The 24,528-nt window shown below is 37.7% G+C and overlaps 2 protein-coding genes across 2 annotated transcripts; one reads left to right on the top strand and one right to left on the bottom strand.

Moving 5' to 3' along the window:
• The first annotated feature begins 1,417 nt into the window (after positions 1-1,417).
• Positions 1,418-10,850, top strand: LOC139967751 (glutaredoxin-3-like). The gene is made up of 9 exons (XM_071971806.1): positions 1,418-1,614; positions 3,139-3,247; positions 4,208-4,282; positions 4,697-4,822; positions 5,482-5,656; positions 6,354-6,498; positions 6,649-6,759; positions 7,618-7,750; positions 9,825-10,850. Exons 1-9 carry the CDS (start codon positions 1,550-1,552, stop codon positions 9,867-9,869), a joined length of 984 nt encoding a protein of 327 aa, XP_071827907.1. The 5' UTR covers positions 1,418-1,549; the 3' UTR covers positions 9,870-10,850.
• Positions 10,851-11,262: 412 nt separating this feature from the next.
• Positions 11,263-20,272, bottom strand: LOC139967750 (RING finger protein 145-like). Its single transcript, XM_071971805.1, has 3 exons — positions 20,040-20,272; positions 18,514-18,735; positions 11,263-17,411 (listed from the first exon to the last, which is right to left on the bottom strand). The coding sequence occupies exons 2-3, from the start codon at positions 18,722-18,724 to the stop codon at positions 15,691-15,693; spliced, it is 1,932 nt and encodes a 643-aa protein (XP_071827906.1). The 5' UTR covers positions 18,725-18,735; positions 20,040-20,272; the 3' UTR covers positions 11,263-15,690.
• Between the last annotated feature and the right edge of the window lie 4,256 nt (positions 20,273-24,528).

Genomic DNA, 24,528 nt, shown 5'->3' with positions numbered 1-24,528 from the left:
ATGGTCGCGCTCCGCTTAGATAGTATCAGAGAACAGACACGCGTCCCCACCATTATCCAAGACTGATCTGCACCCACGCACCAATAAATTAACCGTGTCTGAATATTCGAAATTTCCCTGACCAACATTCCTAACACATTCTTCCCCTCTTCTCGTACAATTTTGACCGGTCTGTAGGGGTTGAAGGAGGTTTTTCTGTATTGGCTGTCCATAGATGGAATTTTGTGCAACATTATGGGTATGTTTTAATTGAATTTATTTCACGAGAAGTGTGAATTTTCAAATTCTGAACGAATTATGGGCTTAAAACCTTGAAAAGTGGGGCTGACGGGTATTGTGGGTCGCGACGTAGAATCACCTACAAAAGCAATGATCCACAGGAGATGCGATGAGGTCGAACATGATGTGTGACTGGTGACAATCTTCCAAAAAATATATTGGGAAAATACGTGGTTTACTCAGGCAAAAGTGAACATCTAGTTGGTCATTTTCAAGCCCGATATGTGCCATTTGCGGTGATCTGGGGGGGGGGGGGGGGTGTAAAAGCAGAAATTTTCTTGTTCGCTGCGCGCCAACCGATGGTGGCGCTCCGCTTAGATAGTCATTCGCGCCCCCCGGATTAGAAAATCCTGGGTATGCATATATGTAAAGATAAGACTTGTTCGAGCGGGAAATAGAGTATTACGCTTCAAATGGTTTCACCACCTCGACTCGACATGTATTATCCGACAGGCTTGACTGTTGTTTGCAACGACAATAAATTGTTTCTTCACAATTACGAAGAAAAGGTATGTCAATTATCCTATCAACACGTCTGTTATGCCAGAAGTGAAGCTATCAATGCTTCGAGATGTTCCCGGCACCCCCACCCCCACGATATTCAAACCAGTGGTGTAGGAAGGTATTTTTGAGTGTGGGGGGCTGAAGACTGGTGGCCGGCCTGGGGGAGGGGTCTAAGGGGGGTCTTTGGATTTTTTTTTGCATTTCCAGGTGGCCTCAGATGCAATTTGGTGCAATATAGCACACTTCAACACCCACTCCATTTTGTAAATAATTTTGCATTTTCACCTGGTCTTAGATGCAATTTGGTGCTCCAAAAGAGATTTTTTTCTCATTTGGAAATGAAAAAGGGGTTTTCTGACTTGCGAAGCAGGGGGGGGGGGGCGAAATAATACTTCCGCCCCTCCATATTTTTCACTGGGGGCTGGCGCCCCCAGCCCCCCCCCGGTTCCTACGCCCTTGATTCAAACCTCACTTGAAAATGAGAATGGTGACAGGCATCGCCTCACAACGGGTCGTGTGTTCGTGCTATGCGTTCTGCATGAACATCAAAACTGTAGTATTCAATGTGGGTTTTCCGGACAGCCAGTTTACGAGTACTCGACTTTCCGACGATAGCTGAACAACTAATTTGTAATGGACACGACAAATGTGACTTTTCTCATTAGAGAGAGTTAATCGGTAATCCTGTTGGCGTTCCACAACTTGATCGGACACCTTTCAGAAAGTTTTGCCGAAACGTAATTCAGAAAACCATAAACATAGTAGAATGGACAGGGTGGTAGAAGCGAAATCCGTCGATGCCTTTGATGACTTTGCACAGAAAAGTGGAAGGTACCAATCTTTTGTTGTAGTTAACATTATTTAACCGCAACTGTTTTGCATGCTGGTGTTTTAATTTTCTCGCGGAACTGGTACCTATAATAAGCAACGAATGAAGTTATCAGTTCGTTAAAAAAATGCACTGTCATCGTTTCAGTAACATACTTGATTAACTTCGTACATCTAAAATCATATGAATATCACTCTTTAATTTAAATATGACAAACTTATATAATCTCATGCCAATTAGAGCAGTTATGAATAAGCTGACTGTTCGTCAGGACTTGGTTTGCAATATACTTGTCCTTGGTTTTGTTGTATTGGGTGATTGCTCAACATAGGGCTACCTTGATAAATTTTGTCCAGTATCAGTTAAGGCTCATGTTATAAGTGCGTTTCGATCTCAGAAATGTAAATTAAGCATCGCCAGCAAAGTTTAAGTGACTCAGTGCCATTGCGGACATTTTCTGTGCTTTTATTATTATTTTTTCTTTTGCCATTACAAATATTAGTAAATGACTTAAAGGTCTGTACAAGATATTTAACAGCTCTAAAATTGATGGGCAGATTAGCTTTTATTTTATTTCACTTTCATCTTGTACTGTAAGTGGTGTGTATCTAGTGCAGTTGTTTAAAACAGTTAATATAAGTTTATTGACACAATTCTACATTAAAAGAAGGAAAAAATATGCTCAAAGTTCAAACAAGTTAACTTGCAAGATTTAGGGAGTAGCTGCAGAATACCCCGCTGGATCCGAGATTGTGGTTTTAACGGAGACGAACAACGTCCAACACAGTCTTATATTGTGCTTGAGTGGATGGCGCTATAATAGTATTGTTAAGATTATTGGACTTTGATATTTTTTCCCTTTTTTCGAATGTACAATGCATATACAAGTTTGTAAAACGGGCGATATCCAACGGGGTACCGTTTTTTTTTCTGTTGCCAACAAACCAACAGGCTACGCAGTCATTTTGTAAAGGAAAGTAAAGCCTGAAGATGTGGGGTGACATCCAACGGGAACATGGGGATCTGGGGCAATTTCCAACGGGCTACTGGGTCTAGCTTTGTTTTTAAGTAAACCCAACGGGCTACGAAGTCAGAAGTGGTGGAATGGGGGTTGAAGTATTTAGTGGCGACGAACCAACGGGCTACAAAGTTGAAGAATTTAGTGGCTACGAGCCAACAGGCTACGAAGTCATTCTTTATAGTAAAGTATACACATGTTTCTGTAAATAAGTTAGCGCCATCTATCACTTATCCACTTTTACCTCGTAGCCAGTAGCACCTATTTTGGTTAAGTTTCAATAATGCGGGGTATTCGACAGCTATGCCAGATTTAGTTAAGTACTCTTTGATCCAAACTGCAGACTCAGGTAGAGAGAGGAAAAAAGAGAGAGAGTGTGTGTTTGTGTGTGTCGTATGATATTTGCTAATGATTTGTTGAGGCATTCTTCACCCATTTTGTCAAAACTCATGCTCCTACCAACATACTTCATTTTCGTAATTTAAGTATTTTTCTTTATCATTCATAGTGGCTTATTACTAGCCTACTTCTGGACGAGTTGGGCTGATCAGTGTAAACAGATGACCCAGGTTGTCAATGAACTAGCCAAAGAATCACCTCAAGTTCTTTTTGTGACGGTGAGTACTTAACTGATAGCTTGAGCCTGCTTTATTGAAATGGTAATGTGTGGTAGCCTGACGAACTGGAAGATAATCAGATAAATGTGTTGAAAGTTGTGATATAAGTACTTCCTTGTTACATGTTTGACATGCTTCTTGAAGTTGATGTTGACATTTGCTTCTTCATTTAAATCTGTTTCTTGTGTTGTTTTTTGTTCAAAGTGTTTTATGTACAAACAATTACAATTTTAACTTTGTGCAAAATTTCAATTGCTTGTCTTTTCTGTATTGTCTTCAAGAAAGAGTTTTCTCAGCTGATTTTACCTTCTAGCAAGCTTCTGCATGTATATATGTTGCTGAGTAATATCATAAACAAATCTGTGAAGAATTTTACAGAATACTGTGACCTGTTTGGACTGATGATTATTATATATTTCTCAGGTCTGAAGGAGTAATTTCTCTGGGAATGCAAATTAGTTCAGAGTATTCTCTGGATGTATTATACATATATTTTGATCAACCCATCAGTAAGTAGTAATAATAATATTAATTTAGGTGGACCTTAATTCTTAACTATAATAAAACTAATAATAATACACCACCCACTCCCTAAGGGGAGTGGGTGGTGTATTTTATAGGCACTGATCACCCAATCCTTGACCGAGAGGTGTTCATCTGCCATCTGGATGCCCGAACTGTTCTGAATCTCTTGATGCTTTCAGTTTAGGTCATGTATAGTGCACACCTCCCACCGCACCGCTTAGGTGTGCTTCTGGGGTGAGGGGGCCAGCAACCCCCCACCCGTCAGTAGTTCCTAAGCTGCTGTGAACCACTGATTGGCCCATGTTGATTTATTTTATGGTGCCTCACAGCCTATATTAGCTCTTGACTAATATGTCAATCTTCATGGGCTATTGTTCACTCTAGCTTTTATAAAAAATTTTAAAAATTTGTTTCCCTCTTCTTTATCTTTTTTAGGTGGAGGCAGAGTCTGTTCCTGAAATTTCTCTCAGATATGAGATCACTGCTGTTCCAACCTTTATCTTTATCAAGGTAATATTAATGTTCTGTTCCAGAAAATTTCTGCCACTTTGTGGTCGGTACAGCAGCATTATAACCAGATGACTAAAAACTAGCACCTATTAAAGAACTGTTTTGGTAGAAAAGAGCACAATATAGTAAGTAGATTATATACCATGTGATGAGAAGAGAGAAATCTGGCCCTTTGAAAGTGGGGTTGAAGTTAACTTCAAATAGAATTGAATTGTTTACTTAAATTGCTTTCAATCATTACACTTTCATTTACATGAGCCTTAAAATTGCCAAATTATACATAAGTAAGTGAAATTGATATGGATGGTTGAACGTTTGGCTGTATCTATACTACTATAGATGCACAAACTAGTTTGGGTTTAAAAAAAATGTATGCAATTAATTAAAGTGTCAAAATGTTACTTTCTCATACAGAATAAACAAGTGATAGACAGACTCGATGGTGTGAAAGTACCAGAACTAACAAAGAAAGTACGCCACCATGCTGACATGAATGCGAGCCCGCCCCCCATGCCAGTTAGTCAGACGCCTCACAAGGAGGTAAAGTATCCACTTCAAGTATCTTAGCATTGTTGTACAGTTGTTGGTAGATTAAATTACATAACATACCACTTAAGAAGATTAGCTAATTAGACAACATTAGGCTGCTTCTTACATCAACAAAGCTGTTTTTGCTCAGTCCCCCAAACTGTTCTAATAATCTCTCCTTTCAAACCTTTGCCATACAACTTAAGATAAAGAGATATCGATTAACTTTTCAAACTATAAATTACATTCGAAAGGATCAACTTGGCAAGCATCCTGTGTGGTAAACTGAGGAGATTGGATGATTTAGTAGCAAATGTTACTCTATGAAATGTAAGCGATAGCTTTACTGTCCATAGTTGCGTTGAAAATGCATTAAATTTGAGGAATCAAAAGGCTTTTTCACTAGAGGTTGTAAGATGGCTTTGTGTAAATTATTTAAATACTATTACAAATATTATCAAGAAGCTGGTTTTCTCTTCTTCAGTTCTCTTCTGTTAGAAATTATGCAGGACCAGTACCTGTACATTATAATCGTCTAAGGGTCTCTAACATGAGAGGTTGCTATGGAAACTATTGGTATTTGTGGATTCAATCTGTAGAATGTACATAAATATTTACAGATCTAGTAAAGCCAAGACATTAAGAAAGGTAACTTACTTTTACATTTTCAGGATATCAACACAAGATTGAAAAAGTTAATTAGTGCATCGTCCTGTATGCTGTTCATGAAAGGGTCTCCACAAGAACCAAAATGTGGCTTCAGTAAACAAATTGTGGAAATTTTGAACAGCAAGAACATTGATTATGCAACCTTCGATATCTTGGAGGACAATGAGGTTAGGCAAGGTAAAGTAAATAGCATTCTTTCTATATACAGAGATTTACAAATAATCATATGTAGAAAACATGCATATTGATTGTCATTGTCTATTGAAAACTGTGAGGTACAAATATGAACACAAACTGGTAAATTTCATCACCACTAGTAAAGTAACTGTCTCTGTGTTGAGCCCTCTTTAGGTTTTTGTAAAAGGAAAACAATAAGTAAACGTCATGGCTACCATATGTGATAGATATACTTCCACTGTAATTTAAGAAATTTCAGGTATGTTTGGGAGGAATTTTACATAATGAATCAAGCTGTGTGTTGGGGCGGGCAAGGGGGGGGGGGGTGGGAGTTGGGTAAGTGATTGGAATACTATCAATGTGTGATGTTCTTAAAGTCGTTTTCTCTCCTTTTCCCCAAGGTTAATTTGTTATTTTTATTTTTAATACACATTTCATATTGAGAGTGAACAGTGGCATTGCTTGGACACTGCTAGTTGATTATTAAATATTTCTAGCAACATATCTTGCCCCCCCCCCCCCCCGCATCCCCAAATAAAATAATGAAAACTTTTTCTGTTGTATATATATATATTAGATTCTATATGATTAAAAACATAGGAATACTGTTGATCATATATTAAAACTGTCTAAATCAAGGTTAAATACTCCTCTCTTGACCTAATTATTGACAATTCTTCTTCTTTGTCATCCTCAGGTCTGAAGAAGTATTCTGATTGGCCGACATTTCCACAGTTGTATCACGATGGAGAATTGTTGGGAGGCTTGGACATCGTGAAGGAGATGAATGAAGCAGATGAAATTGAGGGCACCCTTCCTAAGAAACAGTCCCTTGATGAGCGGTTTGTCTTTTCTTATTTTCTATGAGTAAAAGCTGTCATCAAGCTCTTCGATTAGCATAAAACATTATCATTTATATTTGAAGCTTAGGATATGATGGTCACTCATCTTCATTCGAAACATTTTTTTGCTCCCTCTCTCTTTTAATGCAGGTTGAAGACTTTAATAAACACAGCTCCAGTTATGTTGTTCATGAAAGGCTCACCAGATGAACCAAAATGTGGGTTCAGTAGAACAATTTGTGGCATTTTGGAGGATGCAGGGTAAAGTGTTATTTTATTGTTCTTTGGTGCCATATTTCATTCTCTGAGTGCAATATATTATCATATTTTCTCCTCTTAATTATAAATGCTCAGCTTTTTAGTCCTGACTTTTAAACTTTGCTTTTCTATGCTTCTTTATACTAAAACAATGCAGTTCATCAGCTTGATCACTCAATTTCAAAAAGTTTGAAACATTTTCCTTTGCTTTCATAGTGTGTTTAATAAAACAATGGAAAATCTGTTTGGATTACGAAATGTTGAGGAAAATACAAATTCATTGATTGCTGACTCGTAACCTGTCTTTAAGTAAACAAAAGCAGGATAATACATTTGTTTTCGTCAATCATGAGCTTTCTATGAGTGGACATCAGCCCAACTCCAGATAGCTACTTTAACGTCCTCTAAGTTTGCCTTCCTCACAAGATATTTTGTCACTCAATTTCGCTAACTTACTGACAGGAGTATTATGGCATTTGATCATTTTATTGTGCATCATTGACTAACTGAACCATACCAGCTGCTTGTGTTAATCAAGTATAGTCTCTCAAGATATCTGATCAGAGTTAATTTTTCCTGAAAAGTTGCCTCTTTGCAATTTTTAACATATGAGAGTTCAAAAAGTGATGAAATTATTAAATTATGCTTTTTCAACAGTTGAAGATTGTTAGTGAGCAACGTGATTATATAGTTGAAAAATATTTGCATCAAGTTTTGTTAATGAGAATTGCTTGTGTGTAAAGAAGACAATAGAGCCTTATATTTATGAGGTTATCTCACACATTTATTGTTATTATACTGTTATTCAAAGCATGGAACTGTCATGTTTTATGTCATTAATAAGTTTTTTTATGTTTGCAGCATCAAATACAACTCCTTTGATATTCTGGAGGACAACGACGTTCGACAGGGTCTGAAGAAGTTCTCAAATTGGCCGACATTTCCCCAGCTATATGCTAAAGGAGAGTTGATTGGTGGACTAGACATTGTCAAGGTCAGTGCAATCAGGCGCGGCGGAATGGGAAAATTATTGGTGGGGCTAATGTGTGGAGACTATCTAAGCGGAGCGCCACCATCGGTTGGCGCGGAGCATGCAAGAAAATTTTGGGTTTTTCAAACGCCCAGATGGCCGGAAACGGCACTTCCCGAGTATTTTATGCTGCGAATACCTAGCCCTAAAATATGGGTCTCAAGCCTGCAATTTCTCAGATTGCACATAAAAATCTGTAAAAACATTGTAATTTGTATATTCGGTTGTGTTTTAAGAGAGTAGCTATTACTCGTAGTGTACTTGCAAAGACATTTATGAGTGTAGTAAATTACTACTTGCAATTAAATGCAATAATTAAATAAATGTCATAAGAAAAAACAGAAAGCATTTCTTAATGTCGACAAATGGGTAATTCCAAAACCATGTGCAGTTGCCAACAAATTTCTATGAACCAAGCACTGTCACGAATGCATGTACCCTATACAGTACAGGTGTTATTGTGTTTTTGCTATCACACTAAAGGCACTTTAGAAGGATAAACCCTACGTAAGATACATCTCCAATTAGAAGGAAATGTCCCTATAGGATATATCCATGGGAAATGTGCTACCATTAGAAGGATATATCCTTCAGGGGATGTTGGAGAACTGGCTGAAATGAGGCAAGTCATTGGCCTAAGACGAAGTTGTGTTGCGCTTACCGGTACTTACACTCACTGCTTCCACTTTTCACGGGGCGTGAAGACGCGGTTGGGGTGACAATGTGATCTATAGCCAGGGGACGGGCCGAGAATCTCCCCAGCATTTACTGAAATTACTACACCTATAAAGTATACGTGTGCATCGGACAGATCGACAAGTATGCATTGAAAAAATGGGCAGATGCACGTTTCGGAGCCTTGGTAAATATTGGGGGGGCTTATCATGCATTTGCCCCCTCAACTTTTTCATTGGGGGGGCTGAGCCCCCCAAGCCCCCCCGGTTCCGCCGCCACTGAGTGCAATGCTTAGCAAGGAAGAGAGAGGAGGGGGTCGGGGAGGGGTAGCAGAGGGTTTGGAGAAGGGTAGGCAAGGGGAGAGGATAGATATCTAGAGTAATGTACGGGAAAAACATCTCAGCTGAGAATAATTACCACCTGATTGTTCCTGCTGTGGCAAGTAAAGAAACCTTTTATTGTTGCATAGATCATTTCACCAGAGTTACTGTACTATGTGGAAAGTACCATGATATACCATAGTCTTATGAGCAGGTCTTAAATGCTAAAATCCTACAACATGGTAGGTATTTATGATATTTATATTATGACTTGTACATTATGACATGCACATTATGGCATGCATATTATAATATCTATATTATGACTTGTATATGATGACATGCACATTAATTTGTAATATCTGTATTATGACTTGTACATTATGACATGCACATTATGGCATGCACATTGTGATATGTATATTGCGACATGCATATTATGAACAAGGACAAACTTTCATGTCTGCAACTGGCAATAAGATCAATCAACACAACTTTTGATGTAACATCGTGAAACCACTGTCTTGAAAATGTCAACACAGCTGCAAATGAGTTTATTTATACTTATTCCATCATGATGACATCTTGTTTGAAAGTAGTAAAGTTGACTAGTCCCTCGATGTAAACAAGGGAGCCATAAACACATGCTTGACTTGATTGGTTCCAAGTTTTCCGAGAGAATTTCACATCGCCTTTCAAGGATTCTCATATAAGGTAAAGAAAAGTGAGTTGGATTAGTACAGTTTCAGCGGTAGCGGAGATAATTGGATTATTCTCGTCGGATTTAGCTGTCAACTTTTCTATGCTGTACATTCTCCGAGAATGGCAAAGTATGGCATCAAAGAAGTGAAGGAAATTTGTTTTGAGAAATAAGATCCGTGAGTTGTTGCCGAAAATGCAACAATATCTCTTGTAGGACATTTCCAGATTGAAGAAGAGTTTTCAATATTTTTTTTTTCAGTGTGAAGGGTAGGGGTGGAAGGAGGGCAGACATCTTTTAGCAAACTCTCATTTCACTTTTTCCTTTTTTTTTGTCTCCTCAGGAACTACAAGAGTCTGGAGAGCTGATGAATATGATATCGGACTGATGTGTTTTTTTGGTTTGCTGGTGATGATACCTCAAACTTCACTCAGAAAAAATCCTTGTAAATATCAGGAACATGAATTGATTTTTGCATTTATCACTAGTAAACAAAAAAGATAAAAACATTTTCCAGGTGATATGAGGAATATTTTCTCCTACTGTAAAAGAGCGTGACCATATCTTTTATCAGGAAATCCAGGGACATGTGGATGATACATGTCATGTGTAGCATGGTAAGATTCTTCAGAAATACTTGCAGTTCCTTGACAGTTAAATATCCAATCTACTCAAGCTGTTAGTTAATTTGCTATTGGTAGTGGCATCTGTTGTATACTAATACCAAAACTGATGTGGTTTCCTCAGAAAAGCGAAGGAAGACTATATATAAATCCCATAGTTTTACTTCCTTCTGTGTCAGTATCTGAATTTCCAGCCTTACGTATGACTTTAACGTACCCCTCATTAATAATAGAGCAGGTTAAAAACTGTCAGAAAAAATTAGAAAATAATTTTACTTGTCAGTGCAGTATTTACAATGCTAACATCACAGAAGTATGCATCTTTACTTTGAATTACCATAAAAACAAAAACACAAATTTTATGATCAGGAAAGTGGATACAGAGGTAGATGTATTCCAGGCATGTCAAATTTGGAAAAAGTACAGCTCGCAGATTTTGTGACACTAGAGAATAGAATCCCTAATGGATTAAAAGCATCTTCATCTTAAAATTGACCTCGCTAAATTAATCCCCTAGAGGCATCATTAAAATTTAATTCTTTGGTTGCATGTCTATTCGGGAAAACAACAAAGTGTCTTCTCCTTAACTGGATATTGAGCTCAAGACAAGCAAAGTAATATAAACCCTACTGAAAAATTCATCTAAAAAGGTATACATAATAGTGTTGGTGCTATGGCATTTCTAATGCAGTGCATTTACTGTGTGGTAATGGTTAAAATAATTTGAGTTCTGTTTACTGTAAGGGAGGGCAAAAAATTGCAGAATGCAAACTTAAAACAAAAATAGTATAACCGACACTCAGAGTGGTTGGCTAGCTGTTAGATCTTCTTTTTGATAGAGAGAGGGGGGTGGCTGGGGTGTTTTGATATGTGGATGAGAGGTGTGGTTTGAGACCGTATGTGACCATATGGAATGACTGACTGATAAAGGCATGTAAGGCTACAGGGTTAATTATTCTGAAAAACACTACGTAAACTCAGGAGATTAAACGAAACAATATAAAGAAAACCTTACTGTTTTGTCATTTTTGTGTCTCATTTATTATGACATATACTTTCTTGTGCACACAGAAACCTCTTGTAGACATGCATAACTTTCATAGCCTTTATAGGACAGCAAACTCTCAGACCCATTAGGGCTGAGCTACAACCCACAAGACCCCCCCCCCCCTCATGGCTCAGAATTGACTGTCAGAATTGACTCTCAGAAGGCACGAAAGCTAGCTTAGACTTTGGAATTCAGCCTGCTCCAAAACACTGACATCTGGTACAATCCTGCAACCCACTGAAAACCATTTGCTACCCACTTGTGGGTCGTACCCCATAGCATACGGACAGTGGGCCTAGGATATTTACATAAGTTTACTTCTGATTCTCTTTCAAATTAATAGCAAATTGATTTCATAACAATTAGCAAGGGAACCTTTCTTTTAATTTCTGAAGAAAAATAAGTTTATGCACTCCCTTGAAGTACAATAGATATGGGAATTGCACACCAGCATCATATGAAATATACACAATTGAGAAAAAAAAATAATGCATTTATAATGGCACACAAAGATAAATAATAAATAGCTTTATCAATTTATAGCAAAACATAAACATTGGCAAAATCATGTAGAAAGTATACTTTAAGTAAAACGATTTTCCCTATATAGAAACAATAAAGAAAAGTGGGCATTTCAATGACCTGTTAATCTCTTGGCTGAAATTCAATTTAATTTTTCTGGAAATCAAATTTTCAGAATGATAACGACATAAGAGATTCATTCAGTAGTAGTAGGAATAACAGGAGTCGAGGTTACCCTAATGGGTTTTATCAGTCTTCATGAAAATCATAAAAGATGTCAATCATAAAATTAAAGCGTTAATTTGTGGACCAAGGATAATAATGGAATGGCTATAAAACATCATAGAAAAACTCTTGTAAAAAATTGTCCAACAAAAAGGGAAAAAGTTCAAAATAGGAATGTTTTTTGGGTTTAAGTAAAGATAGCTTTTAATATTAAATATAAGATCTAATTAAGGTCCTTCATTTGATATAATATTTCAAAACTTGCACAAGAATAACAAAAAATAATGGCAATATATATCGGGGAAAAAAACTGATACTGTTGAAATATTATTTCAAAATAAAATAAAACTGTTAACAAACTGCTTATCCACTAGAGAGCCTGTGTAAGAGAATGTGTAAAAGTAAGTTGGCTTGACGTTTCGATCCTAGCAGGATCTTCTTCAGAGGCTAAAGAAGATCCTGTTAGGATCTGAACAAGATCCTGCTAGGATCGAAACGTCAGGCCAACTTACTTTGACACAAATTATTATTTCATCCTCATTCTTGCATTCATTTTGCATGTTTTTTTTATTTGAGTTTTTTTTCTCATATAGCTTTAATACTATAAACGAAAATATTATTAGAAACGCTTATTTAAAATGGCGATGATTACAAATTTGATATCACAAAGAAGATTTATTGCATTTTGCATTACAGTATACCTTTTCCACTGTCAATTTTGTGCAGAAGAAAATAGGCAGTTTAGATGTTGGACTTTCATGGAAAATACTGCATAATAAAGAGTTTACTTATCATCAAGAAATTGCAATATTAATAACCTGCCCAGAAAAGCACTCAGCCATATGCATGTAAACAAGACCATGGTTTCAAACAAAAAATTTAACAAATTTAACATAATTAATTTACATAATTAAAATGTTATTAAACAATCAAAATTACACTCTTTGCTAATTAAGTGCATAGATTTGTGTCCCATACATATTCAGGCGATATAAGTGTCTCCTTTTGATACTGATTAAATTAAACACTGTTCATATGTAGCATAGAAGATACATATTTTAATGCATAAGACCCCCCCCCCCCTTAGGGATGCAGGAGTACTCTACTATGGGGTGGTGAGGATGGGCCGGGGGGGAGAGATAAGTCTTTAGTTGCAATTTTGTATACAATGATCCATGGCCGATCTCGCCTCATGATTAAAATTCCAACAGGGTTAAGTAAAAGTGTCACTTGCAAACAAACGGCATCAGAAGTTTACAGTTTTTCTTAATGTGGACTTTTTTTAATTATTAGTCAAGCAAATAAACTGATTCTGACTTATTATATTATTATCAAGAAATGTTTCCAAAAATTGAACAAAGGCAAGACAAAGTGCTGCTACAGTATAAAGCTGCCTCTTTTGACAGAAATGTCAACTTTTGACTCAACTGCCACTTTTGACAGAAATGTATCAATACTCACCTGCTTCACAGGCTTTTGTGACCAACAGTCACAACAAGTGACGGTGATAAGTTGAAAATACAAGTATATTTTATGAGTATATTTCTTTTAGTTATATAATGTTGACATTGCAGTATTTGACATTCCAAGAGCTACTTATGGTAGAGAAACACAAAATAAAAAGTAAGAAAATGTGGAATTATAGCAGGCTGAGAATTGGCATCTTTCAGAATACAAATAAATGCAACAAGCTTTATAGCATGCTTGCTTTGCATATTGTGTGTAACTATCGCAAAGACTACACTACAAATAACCTCAAAATCTAATTTCCTACACTAAACCAAAACAGTGAGGTAACCAAAAAAATGTCAAAGGTCCCTGAATATATATATTTTTTTAGAGGAAATGCTGTCTTTTACTACCCAAGTGGTGGTTTTATAAAGTCATTCAGATCTGGTACTGCATAAACAGTAAGACAGCTCAACATTAAACAGTCTGCCAAGTTTTCCTGCATACTGCTCACTGGTCTAACCAAATATGTCTTCAACCTTTTGGCATTGAGCTATTATCCCTTAAAGAAATGATTATGAACAACCTACCAAAATACCCAAAAAACATTTTTGATGTTGGTACTGTCTTTATATACATATTTTCCAGTTTCCAACAAATTAACTTTAATACACATCTAGAGTGCTCCTCTTAGTCGAAGCCATTCATTCTGTCAGCTCCTAAGTCCAACATAAGATTTGGTGTTTTTTCCTCCAAAAACACATCTACTAAGAAGGAGAAACAAACTTCTCCTCCTCATCTGCAGCATAACACTGAAGCAAGAAATCAGACTCCATCAGCCTTGGATAAATTGTATTGGATCGTCCAGATGTTACTGGAAGCTAGAAAAGTCTTTTAAGGAACTGGCATAATGGTGTGTGTGCGTGTGGTAGATTACATAATACAGTACATGCACTTTGATTGATGAGTCCCTGATGTTTAAGTGATTATTTCTAGAAAACTATAAGTATTATAGACATGAAACCTATGGTGATATTTTTTATAATGGCCTGTAGTGCATGAAGATTTAACTTTGAGAATAAAGTCCTACTTTGATAAGAATCTTTAAGATTTGGAGACAAAAAAATTACAAGATTAAAGGTGATTATATTGTGGTAACAAACTAAATTACCAGTGAATGATGGTCAATGAACATGATTAGAAATTACCCTTAATTACAAAGGTGTCTGTGGGGGGGGGGGGGTGATGGGGAGGGGAGATGAGCTGGGGGTGCGATAAATTCATACAATACAAGAAAGACAAAATATTGCAAATATCACTTCAGCAGGCAAACTGGAACCTCTGCCACTGAAAGGTACAAAGGAGGGTAGTTCATATCTACAGTGTGAACCAGTGCTGACAACAATCAGAAACAACTATATGGAGATGTACTAATCCCTAAACACACAATAACATATTACAGTAATTACAGACTCTATAATGCCACATTCAGACTCCTATTCCAAGGAGTCATCATAATGCAACCAAATGAGAAAACGATATCGATTTTTGCTTTCATCTGAAAAAAAGAAAACAGCAAAAGTTAAACTTTGTCATACTCTTCTAGACATTCTTTTTTTAACATAGACATCTATTTCTCTTAAACAATAGTGATAAATATTAAGCTCTTTAGAGTTTCAGCCAACAATGATATGGTCACTTATTTAGCATCATATGGTTTTTTATCTTTCCCTCAAACAGTTGTGTTCTAATTTGTAATACATTTCTATAAATGTGTGGAAACGTCCACTAGTTGTGGAAACGTCCACTAATATTACATACACCCCTGAGTGTGAAATCTTTTTTCCTTGTACATGTATTACAGCCAGAACATAATTTGTAGCTTTAGGCGACTTCATTAGAGCAATTGACCAGATTAGATTTATGGTAGTCCAGCCAATTTGATTGATGACAATGGAAAAACACTACAATGTTAACCGATTGGTTCTAACGATCTTTTCAATACCACATAAATGTTTTGCTGGTTAGATCCTAATGCAAGATTCACCTCTTGTGAGCCTGGCTAGTTCCCACAAGAGCTACATGTCACTGCCAATTACTGAATAAAATATCAAAATGCAATCTATACATCTTGAAGATAATTTTCCTCACTTTCACTTTTAGCCTACTTGTCAAGATATAGTCTAATTTAAATGGGGAAAAAAGAAGGAAAAAAAGAAGGCAAATATTCAGATGGACATAGCTAGAATCTATGCTACTACTTGTAAACATAAATTTGGCATGTACAAGTAAATTGACTTTTCACATTAAAATCAATTTTTTCTCAAGATATGAATGAATAATTACGAGTAATTCTTCTCACAATGATTGCATACGCATGCAGCTGCATCTTCATACTGCTGCTCATCCTCTGAAGGTTCACTGTCACCCTCACCCGGCGCCTCATCGGTGCTCAACCCGGGAACTCTGGTGTTACTGGTCGCTTCCCCGTCATTTTCGCTGTCCTTTCCACTCTGGGCTATGTTAGTGTGACACATTGGGCAAGTTGTCTGCACGTACAACCATTTCCTAAGGCAAATAGTGTGGAAGTAATGTCGGCACGGTGTGACACAGGCCGAGGTCATCTCCTCGTAGCATATTGCACAAACGTCTTCCAGTTCCTGCGGGTCGGCCTTGGGCAGAGATTTCACCCTCTTTGATGCCTTCATCCTCAAGAGGAAACTGTTCCATCCATTCTGACCTCTCTGCCAGACATTGAAATACGAATGCATGGCAATGATGGAGGTCCCCACGAGATTGTAGTCCCCCTTCATGGATTCCCAACCTCCGTAGATCAAAACAAAGAGCGCTATCGAGAACTCGGCAATGTGGCACAGTGCGTGAATCCCGTAGACGATGTCGTCCAGACTCTCCGCGGGGACTTTCTTCCGATGGTCCAACATGAACAAGAAGTAGATCATGACGGACGCCGCCGTCTGGACCGAGGTCAGAGTACAGCTGGAGATTATTATCATCAGCCACATTTCTACTCTAAAGTAGGAGAAGAGCATGTAACTCATGTAGAGAGGTGTACAAAACAGCAGCAGACACATCACCAACACCTTAACGTGCATCAGCAGGTTCCTGTTGTTGGACACGCCCAGCGAGAGCAAGACGGGATCCGTTAGCTCGTAGATGGACTGTATCGTAGAGGACATGACGATGAACAGTACGATACTGAGAAGGAGGACTTTCTCGTGAGTCTTTAATTGCAACAACCCTGTCTGAAGTGCGAGAAGAAGGAGAGTGATACCCTCCGTCCAACCTTGCCTCAAAAAATCGTTCTCTGCGTTGACCTTGTAGAATCCCTTCAGATAGATCTTGCAGAAGGTAAGGACAGTGTAGGCTCCATAGGACACAGAGAAACTGAGTCCTATCAAACTCCAAGGGCTCATACAACAATTTGCAATTGTGGTGAGGAGTAGGATCACCCACTTCTCTTCAAAGACCGTCTGATATTTCGTAAAGAAGTACATGTAGAGGTGATACATAAACATTGAAAACCAAAAGATGAGATAAACGGTGGGAATGAAGAACCGATTGTAGACCGCAAACACGACGCTCACTATACCGTACAGTTCCACGTACTCCTGCATCATCTGCAGACCGTTGAGGGCGAGTCTATACGGCACTAGGATATTCGTAAGGATGAAAACAGAGGTCTCCGTAAGTACAAACGTTTCGGCCACAATGTGAAAAGCTTCTGTGGTCTCCAGCGAAGTATTCAGTAATCTGGATGTCACAGGCAAAAGGTAGGGAGCAAATGCCCACAGATGTCCAGTTCTCATTAGTAAACCGCAGAGCAGGGCAATGAAAACTTGTATCCCTAGGAACACCAGTATCCTTGGAACACTTCTCTCTTCACATACAGGTTCCTCTGGGAGCTGCCCGTGCTGCTCCCAGGAGATGAAGTAACTTGAGACATAATGAGAGGCCATTAACAAGATGCCTACCAAGATGTGCCGGTACAGCTCAAGGAGCTTGGTGATTGGCAGTGCATGTAGGAGGAACGCCACAACGTAACCTGTTTCAAATAAATATTTATTAAAACATTAACAACTTATAGTTAAAACTAGTTATTTAAAATGAGGTCCAATTAGAAAACGTTCTACATTGACAAAATTAAAGCCTTAACAGTTTTGTTCAGATCAGACAAAAATATATATACTAAAGATTAACAGATATCTGGTCCTCTTTGTAAAGAAACACCATGGTCTGAAGTAAGTCCACTACATACAGTATCACAGAATACTGTTTGAATTAAAATGTTATAACATTTAAAGGCAACCTTTATTTTCAAAATGTGTAGCAGTGGAAGTTACAAGCATTCCTGGTCAAATTTCACCATGTATACATGATTTTGTATTGTCCAATATTGCTATCATAAAGAATGACTTAATAATACATAAACATACAAGCCATGCAAGAGCCTTTAGAGCTCTTTCACTCAATTTGCAAAACCTACCCCATTTTCCCCAAATGAGGCATAAAAGTTAGGGGCAACCTTATGAAGAATCTAAGAACAGCTCTTAAAGTCTAAATGAGGTCAGACACAGCTTGGTTCTATTTACACGATTTCAAGCCTACAAACCATGCTGCTATTTTGTCCAATGGGTGATGTGAAAAGGAGGCTAACCATTTACTGTCTTATTACATATCTTTGGGTGACAAGAAAGACTCCATGCTACTTCATAACATTTACAGTAGGTCATTCCGTGTCAAATCACAGATGTCGCTTGACCCTCTCCACTGTCCTTGCTTGATCAGAGCTCTATGAAATTTAAGCACACTGTCAAAATTTTCTTTAATCATGCAAGAAGAGAGCTAGTTTTTTTAGAAGGTTGAACTACAAACTTCTCCAAAATCTGGTGATTTGACATGGAATGATCCAATGTTTACTATTATTCAAAGCTTAACCAATAGCAAAAGGCAGAAATAAATCTTCCTCATATTCATACATTATTACAATAATGATGCTCTGAGCTAGCGATACTGCATATGTTCCAATCTGAAAAGACCTGAAAAAATCATAAAAATAAAACCTGAGACCAAGTGCGGCCAGTCACTAAACTCTCCGAGGGACAATTTTGCACAAGATTGAAGAAAGTATCAACTTTACGACTTACCTACATACTGTACACCCACTGTTACATTGTCGGGATTAAAACCCCATTCGTTTATATATCGGCTAGGGCTGTGTCCGAGTACGTCTCCTTCTTTGAGTATTTCTCGAGTCCTGGAGTTGTAAAGTAATTCCAAGATGAAGATGCTTGGCACACGCAAGAGAATGTTTGATAGCTTCAAAAGCTGAGGCTTTCTGGTTTGGTAGAAATCCATCTTTCTGTCATCTGTTAGTTTCAGAGGAACAGATTCAAAGCCATGAATTGATGGATTATGTTCATTATTAATTTTCAGAACCTGTGGGGAAAAATGTCTTGAAACACTTCCATAAACTTGTGAAATGTACTATAATTAGCCTAGTTGTGCTTGACTTGTAAAGTTGTTAAATTAGCTTCTCTGTATGTTGGAACACACTTATGATGCAAAGTCATCTGGGTGGTTTCTTAAGAATAGTCCAATTGTCTGGAATGACTATGTTTTCAACTTCTGACATGTAGTTTCATAAAGTTATAAAAACCTTGTCAAAGAATAGCAAAATATATTGCACTGTACAATATCACACAAATAAACAGTTTCCAATTATAGCCTTTCTTTCAAATACAGACAAACATAGGCATCTTGAACTCATTTGATCTACCTAACAACCAACTACATTAAGTGTTAGTACAACAACCATATTTTGAACCATACAGTTGTTCCTAACTTGGTCAAAAGGTATATTTGATTGGTAAATAGCGGGCAATAAGCTGTCTCAAATAATTTTTGTGTGCAGTACTTCACACTGATATCATTGTACACTAATTTCTACAGAACTTTGATCACTGTTAGACAAGTATTACTTTACTGTTACACTTAAGACTACATTTGGCCTAGGCTATAGATATTATCTTGTTGTTAACAAATGCAAATTAAGCCAAGGCTAGTCCTATACCATTTGAACATTTCTATAACGTAACCATGATACTGGCATATGTGACTAGAATGATTTCCTCAACTTACAGATGACTTGTTTAGAGAACAAACAACTTTACCTTGTTTAACCTTGGCCTAAACTAAAGTTAGGGCTAAAGGCTAGCTTAACTTTGCCTATGCACCGCTACACAACCGCTGGGACTCAGGAGTAGGGACCCATATAGATTCCATGTCCAGCCCTAGGCCCTAACGTCTGCATTAGGGTTGGTCTAAGTACATATCTGATGGCATGCAGTCTGTAACTGTTATTTGTTAGTGTTGTTAGGCTAGTACTTAGTATTATTAATCACTAGTAGTAGAAATAGCAGTACCATAGAGCAGAATATAAAAACTTATATTCTGCTTTATATAGCACTTACCAAGGTAGGTTACATATCGCCAACACTAAAGGCTACAGTAAGCTATGCCTAGTCTAGGCACTAACGTAAGGCCTAGCCTACGTATAACTATTTGAGGATACAAAATTCTTGTTCACTTCAGGAACGCAATTAAATTGTCAAAACAACGGATCAAGACGATTTATGCAACACGGAATGACATAGACCTTAATAATACTTACCGTCTGTAGAAAATCAGTGATGGCGTCTACATGTATGGTTAGGCGTATCCCGTATCTCCATGGTCTGTATTGGCCTATCTGTGTATCGAAACGAGTAATAACAATAACATTGACAGCTTTTCCTCATATGCCTTGTAATGTTGTGACAAGGAGTCGATGATGCATATCTGGATTTGACAGTTTATATCGGGGGATTCCACCAGTTGGTCCGATACTTACGGAATTAATGTACGTTTGCTGGTAGGTGGGGTGCAGCTAGGGGTAGGAACCGGGGGGGGGTACCTGGGCACTGGCCCCCACTTTTTTCTTCAAAATAGCAAATGTGCCCTACTGGCAAATAAAAAGTGCCCTCTGATAACTGTCTTTGTTAATTTTTATATTTTATTTTTATTATTCACGAGCACCATAATCAAGTATCGATAGCATACTAACACATCATATATATAGCCACTGTGTATCGGTAAATTGCATAACGAGTGGTGGTTGTGGAATGAGAATGTGCCCCTCTGATGTTGTCCCCCCCCCCACACTTTTTGGAAGCTTCCTATACCCCCTGGTGGGGTGGGGTTGGTGATAAATATTGGCTGCCGAAAATGGTCGAAAGTTTCGAATAAGGTTTTGAAACAAATCGTCGAAGTTTCGAAATATCCCTTATTTTTCAAGTTTTGAGTCGAGTTATCCCTGGAATGAATAAAATGCAAAATGGATAAATGAAATGAATACGTTGGTATCACGATTCCCCTAGAAGGCGAACATAATGCTACACATGATAATTTTTCAGAAAAGTTGCCTAGGAAAGAACATGTTCACCAAACAATTACAAACCAAACTACTGGTCCGCTCTCAACCCCAGTCCCCTCGCATCACAAGTTGTATCATAATCATCGTCAGGTGTATATCCCGCTTCCCATAGAAGAGGAACATAATGCTACCCATTAGCTACTTTCTAAGAAAAGTCACCCAAGAAAGTACCTGGCTAAGAAAAACTAAACAACCGAACGAGAACGACTGAGCCGCTCCCAGCCCCAGTCCCCCTTGCATCAAGACTGTGATCTGTGTGATCATTGTCAGGTGCACATGTGTATCACGATTGCCCCAGAAGGGGAACATAATGCTACACGTACATATAATTTCTAAGCAAAGTCAGCCAGCCTGAAAGAACCCGGGCACCAAGCAACGAACCGACTGATCCGCTCCTAACCCCAGTCCCCTTGCATCAAAACAGGGACTGAACCATCGAGCCTATTGTCGCGTAACAACTTCACCAATTTGTACCACAAAATAGCTTAATAAAAGTAAAACCTTCATCCAGATGGTTATTACGAACGACTATTTGGGAAGGTGTATTAACTATACATTTACGATAAATGTTAGAATTCTAAAATAACATACATTCACAAATCACAAATTATCGGGCATAATTAAGATATGTTTAGCTCATTAAAAAAACAATTGTTGTTTCATGGTTGATTCTTTTCTGTATCGATGTTTAATAAACTTTTTTAATTGGTTGAGAAATTAATATGCGAACACAACATTTTTATGAAAGCCTTTAAAACACATTACGTACTTCGTAGGCTGAAATCGTTCCCTGTAATAAATTGTTATTTTAGATTTGAAATGATGGTTTCGCTACTATGTTATAAGTTCTCCGTGAAGTTTGTGAACAATCTCCGCACATGAAAACTTCCAATATGCTACATAATGCATGTGCAGATAGCGAAACATTTGCACAGTTAATTCGCACTGAGCTTGGTCATTGATAAAAATCTAACTAGGCGACAGTTAATTTTCGTAAACGGCGCCTGGTCATTTCCCACACGTAACTGCATCCAAAACCTGTAGTTTTTATTTGACACTGAATCTCGACAGTTGCGAATCCAACGGAAAACTTCAACAACGGAAGCAAAGCTATAATACCTGTAATTCACCCTTTTAATGCAACGACGTATTTTGTTAGCGACACATATAAGCCAATGGCGATTTATTCGACTTCTGGATTCGGATTCTACAGATGCCCATAAGCTAATTTCCAATTGCCAACAGCCTCCTCTCTTCTTATGAGGCGTAACGCACATGTTATCTAATAGGCTGGTCGGTGGAGATACGGTAAATGATAAAACAAGGTTTCCACAATTTGATCTAGGGTGACTCCAAATGACCATTGACCTCCACAAAAAAAAAAACAGTAGGCTTATTGTACTCAACGTGTCACAACTACATCCTAAATATGGGATTGGTCCAAGCTTCCATTCTTGAGATATCGTGTTAACAAGGTTTTCACAAATTGACCCCTGGTGACCCTAAATGACCTTTGGCCTCCTCTAAAACAATAGGTCTCTTCTTAACTCAATGTGGTATTGCATTCTGGTTTATTTTATGAAACATCGCGTCCCTGTACCAGTACAACGGCACCTTTTAAATGAACATAGCGACCTCTAAAATACTGTATCGCGCTGTCAGAGAAGAAAGGTGCATAATCTTATACTGTCTGAGCTGTTGTGGTTGTCCGTGTGCAAAGACCTTTAGTTGGGGTCAACGTGCGGTTAACTTCGTAATGCCAAAGCATACAAATCACAAATACACAGACACATATACAAACGACTGCTCGCACACTTAAAAAGATCATGAATGATGAAACAGAAAGACACACACGTTGACTGATTTCTGTACTGGTGAGGGCAATATAGCTAATGGGTTTGAAGGAAGGATCTAAATATATGTAGCCATTATTAACCTCTAGAAAAGAACATTTCGGAAATTTCTATGTTATAACCTCTAAAACAGAACATTTCGGAATTTCTAGCTCTGGATCTTTTTGATGAATACATAAAGAAAAAGGCAGGGTCGAAGCCTGCTGGAGGGGGGGGGGGGGGGCGAGGGGCGGGGCAGTAGCTCGATGAGATTTCCAATACCTAATTGAAGGCAGGCCTGAAAATGTGAACGCATGGACAGTATGCGATATTCACTGGCAGATAGTTTTAGCACTAGTTTTAGAACATATTATGAGTCATAATATTAGCAAGAATCGTCAAAATAGTCAAGCTAAACGTATCAGTGAGGAAAAATACCCTAACGATGGCATGTAAAGGGTGTCTAGTTTACTTACGGGTGAACTTGTTTTGAGTTGTCTAGCAAATTTGTGGAGGGAAAATATTGATGACCTGTAAATCAAGAGATACTGGATATCATACCATAGGTGTATAGGGCGAAAAGTCATGCCGCGGAGACACCGTTTCCCCGATCAGCTGATCCTCTAAGCTGTTAAGAATCAGGTATTGAACTCATGTTCAACCGTACCTAGCACTCGTATGATTCATGCGTGATCGGGTTCGTACTGCGTTCGTTATGTCGCTATCACTTTGCGTGTGTGTGTATATATATATATATATATATATATATATATATATATATATATATATATATATATATATATATATATATATATATATATATATATATATATATATATATATATATATATATATATATATAGGTTCGAACCCGGGCTCCCGCTTTATATGCGGACACCCTAACCACTAGGCTATGGACGCTGATTGTATATGTCCAGAGGTTCGAACCGGTAAGGAAGGTGGTAATTCCATTGTAAGGCATTTGTCACCTGTATCGAACAATACTAGTTTTGTTTTGGTGACATATTTTGCCTTACTCTAGAGATCACACATGATTCTAACCAACTCGAAGTCATTTGTGATTCCTAAAGCATATAAATAAATATTACATAAATATATATGTATGATGCATCTTCTACGATGGTCTTCAATTTAAAGATGCATAAGGGGGGGGGGGGGTCAGTGCACCCTCCTATATGCCCTTTGATTAAAACTTGTGTCACTTGCGTAATATGACGACATGGACTTACTATATCCGTATAATCAAAACCTTGTTTACAAGACTGTTAATAGTTGCTTTTGTAACAGAATCCATGCAGGTTATATCATAGGTTTTATCTCCTCTTTTAACGTAGACAAGTTAATACTTAACGCAGACAAGTTAATACTTAAAGTAAACCGAAAACGCCAGAATGTGAATAGACCATTGTGTGTTGAAACTAACATCGGTCAACAAATTCGACTGATTGGTAAGTCGCGTTGGCCCATTAAAATCACCATTCAGACATTCTCATAGGTCACTAACAGGTTGCGAAATAGACATTGAATTTAAAGCAGATACGATTTACATTTGTCGTTGTTGCGAGAAATTATCGAACGCGAAATTATGCATCGCAAAGTTGATATTATTACCGACGAGGAGGCAACATGATCTTAGCAACAATAAGGAGAGCTATACAGTCTATCCCAACCCCACCCCTCAACCCAGTTTCCCGATCTCCCCACCCCCTCAAGTTTCTTTAATTACTATCTCAAACTGATAACCGTGTATATCCTGTATTTTCTAGTGTCTATTTAGTACATTCTATATACATGCGTTCAAAAATATTTATGGAATTTTTAATGCTTTTAATATT

Source organism: Apostichopus japonicus, chromosome 5, assembly GCF_037975245.1.
Source record: "Apostichopus japonicus isolate 1M-3 chromosome 5, ASM3797524v1, whole genome shotgun sequence".
Lineage (NCBI taxonomy): Eukaryota > Metazoa > Echinodermata > Holothuroidea > Aspidochirotida > Stichopodidae > Apostichopus > Apostichopus japonicus.
The sequence above is the reverse complement of the archived record's forward strand: the minus strand, read 5'-3'. Positions and strand labels throughout refer to the sequence as shown.

What these genes read in the sequence shown, in the direction of transcription:
- LOC139967750 (XM_071971805.1), bottom strand. Translation starts at nt 18,724, where the DNA reads ATGGATTTCTACCAAACCAGAAAGCCTCAGCTTTTGAAGCTATCAAAC. An exon ending in AGTGGGTGTACAGTATGTAG is followed by an intron (nt 17,412 to 18,513) that starts GTAAGTCGTAAA and finishes TATTTGAAACAG; the next exon opens with GTTACGTTGTGGCGTTCCTC.
- LOC139967751 (XM_071971806.1), top strand. Translation starts at nt 1,550, where the DNA reads ATGGACAGGGTGGTAGAAGCGAAATCCGTCGATGCCTTTGATGACTTT. An exon ending in CTCAAGTTCTTTTTGTGACG is followed by an intron (nt 3,248 to 4,207) that starts GTGAGTACTTAA and finishes TATCTTTTTTAG; the next exon opens with GTGGAGGCAGAGTCTGTTCC. An exon ending in GTCAGACGCCTCACAAGGAG is followed by an intron (nt 4,823 to 5,481) that starts GTAAAGTATCCA and finishes TTACATTTTCAG; the next exon opens with GATATCAACACAAGATTGAA.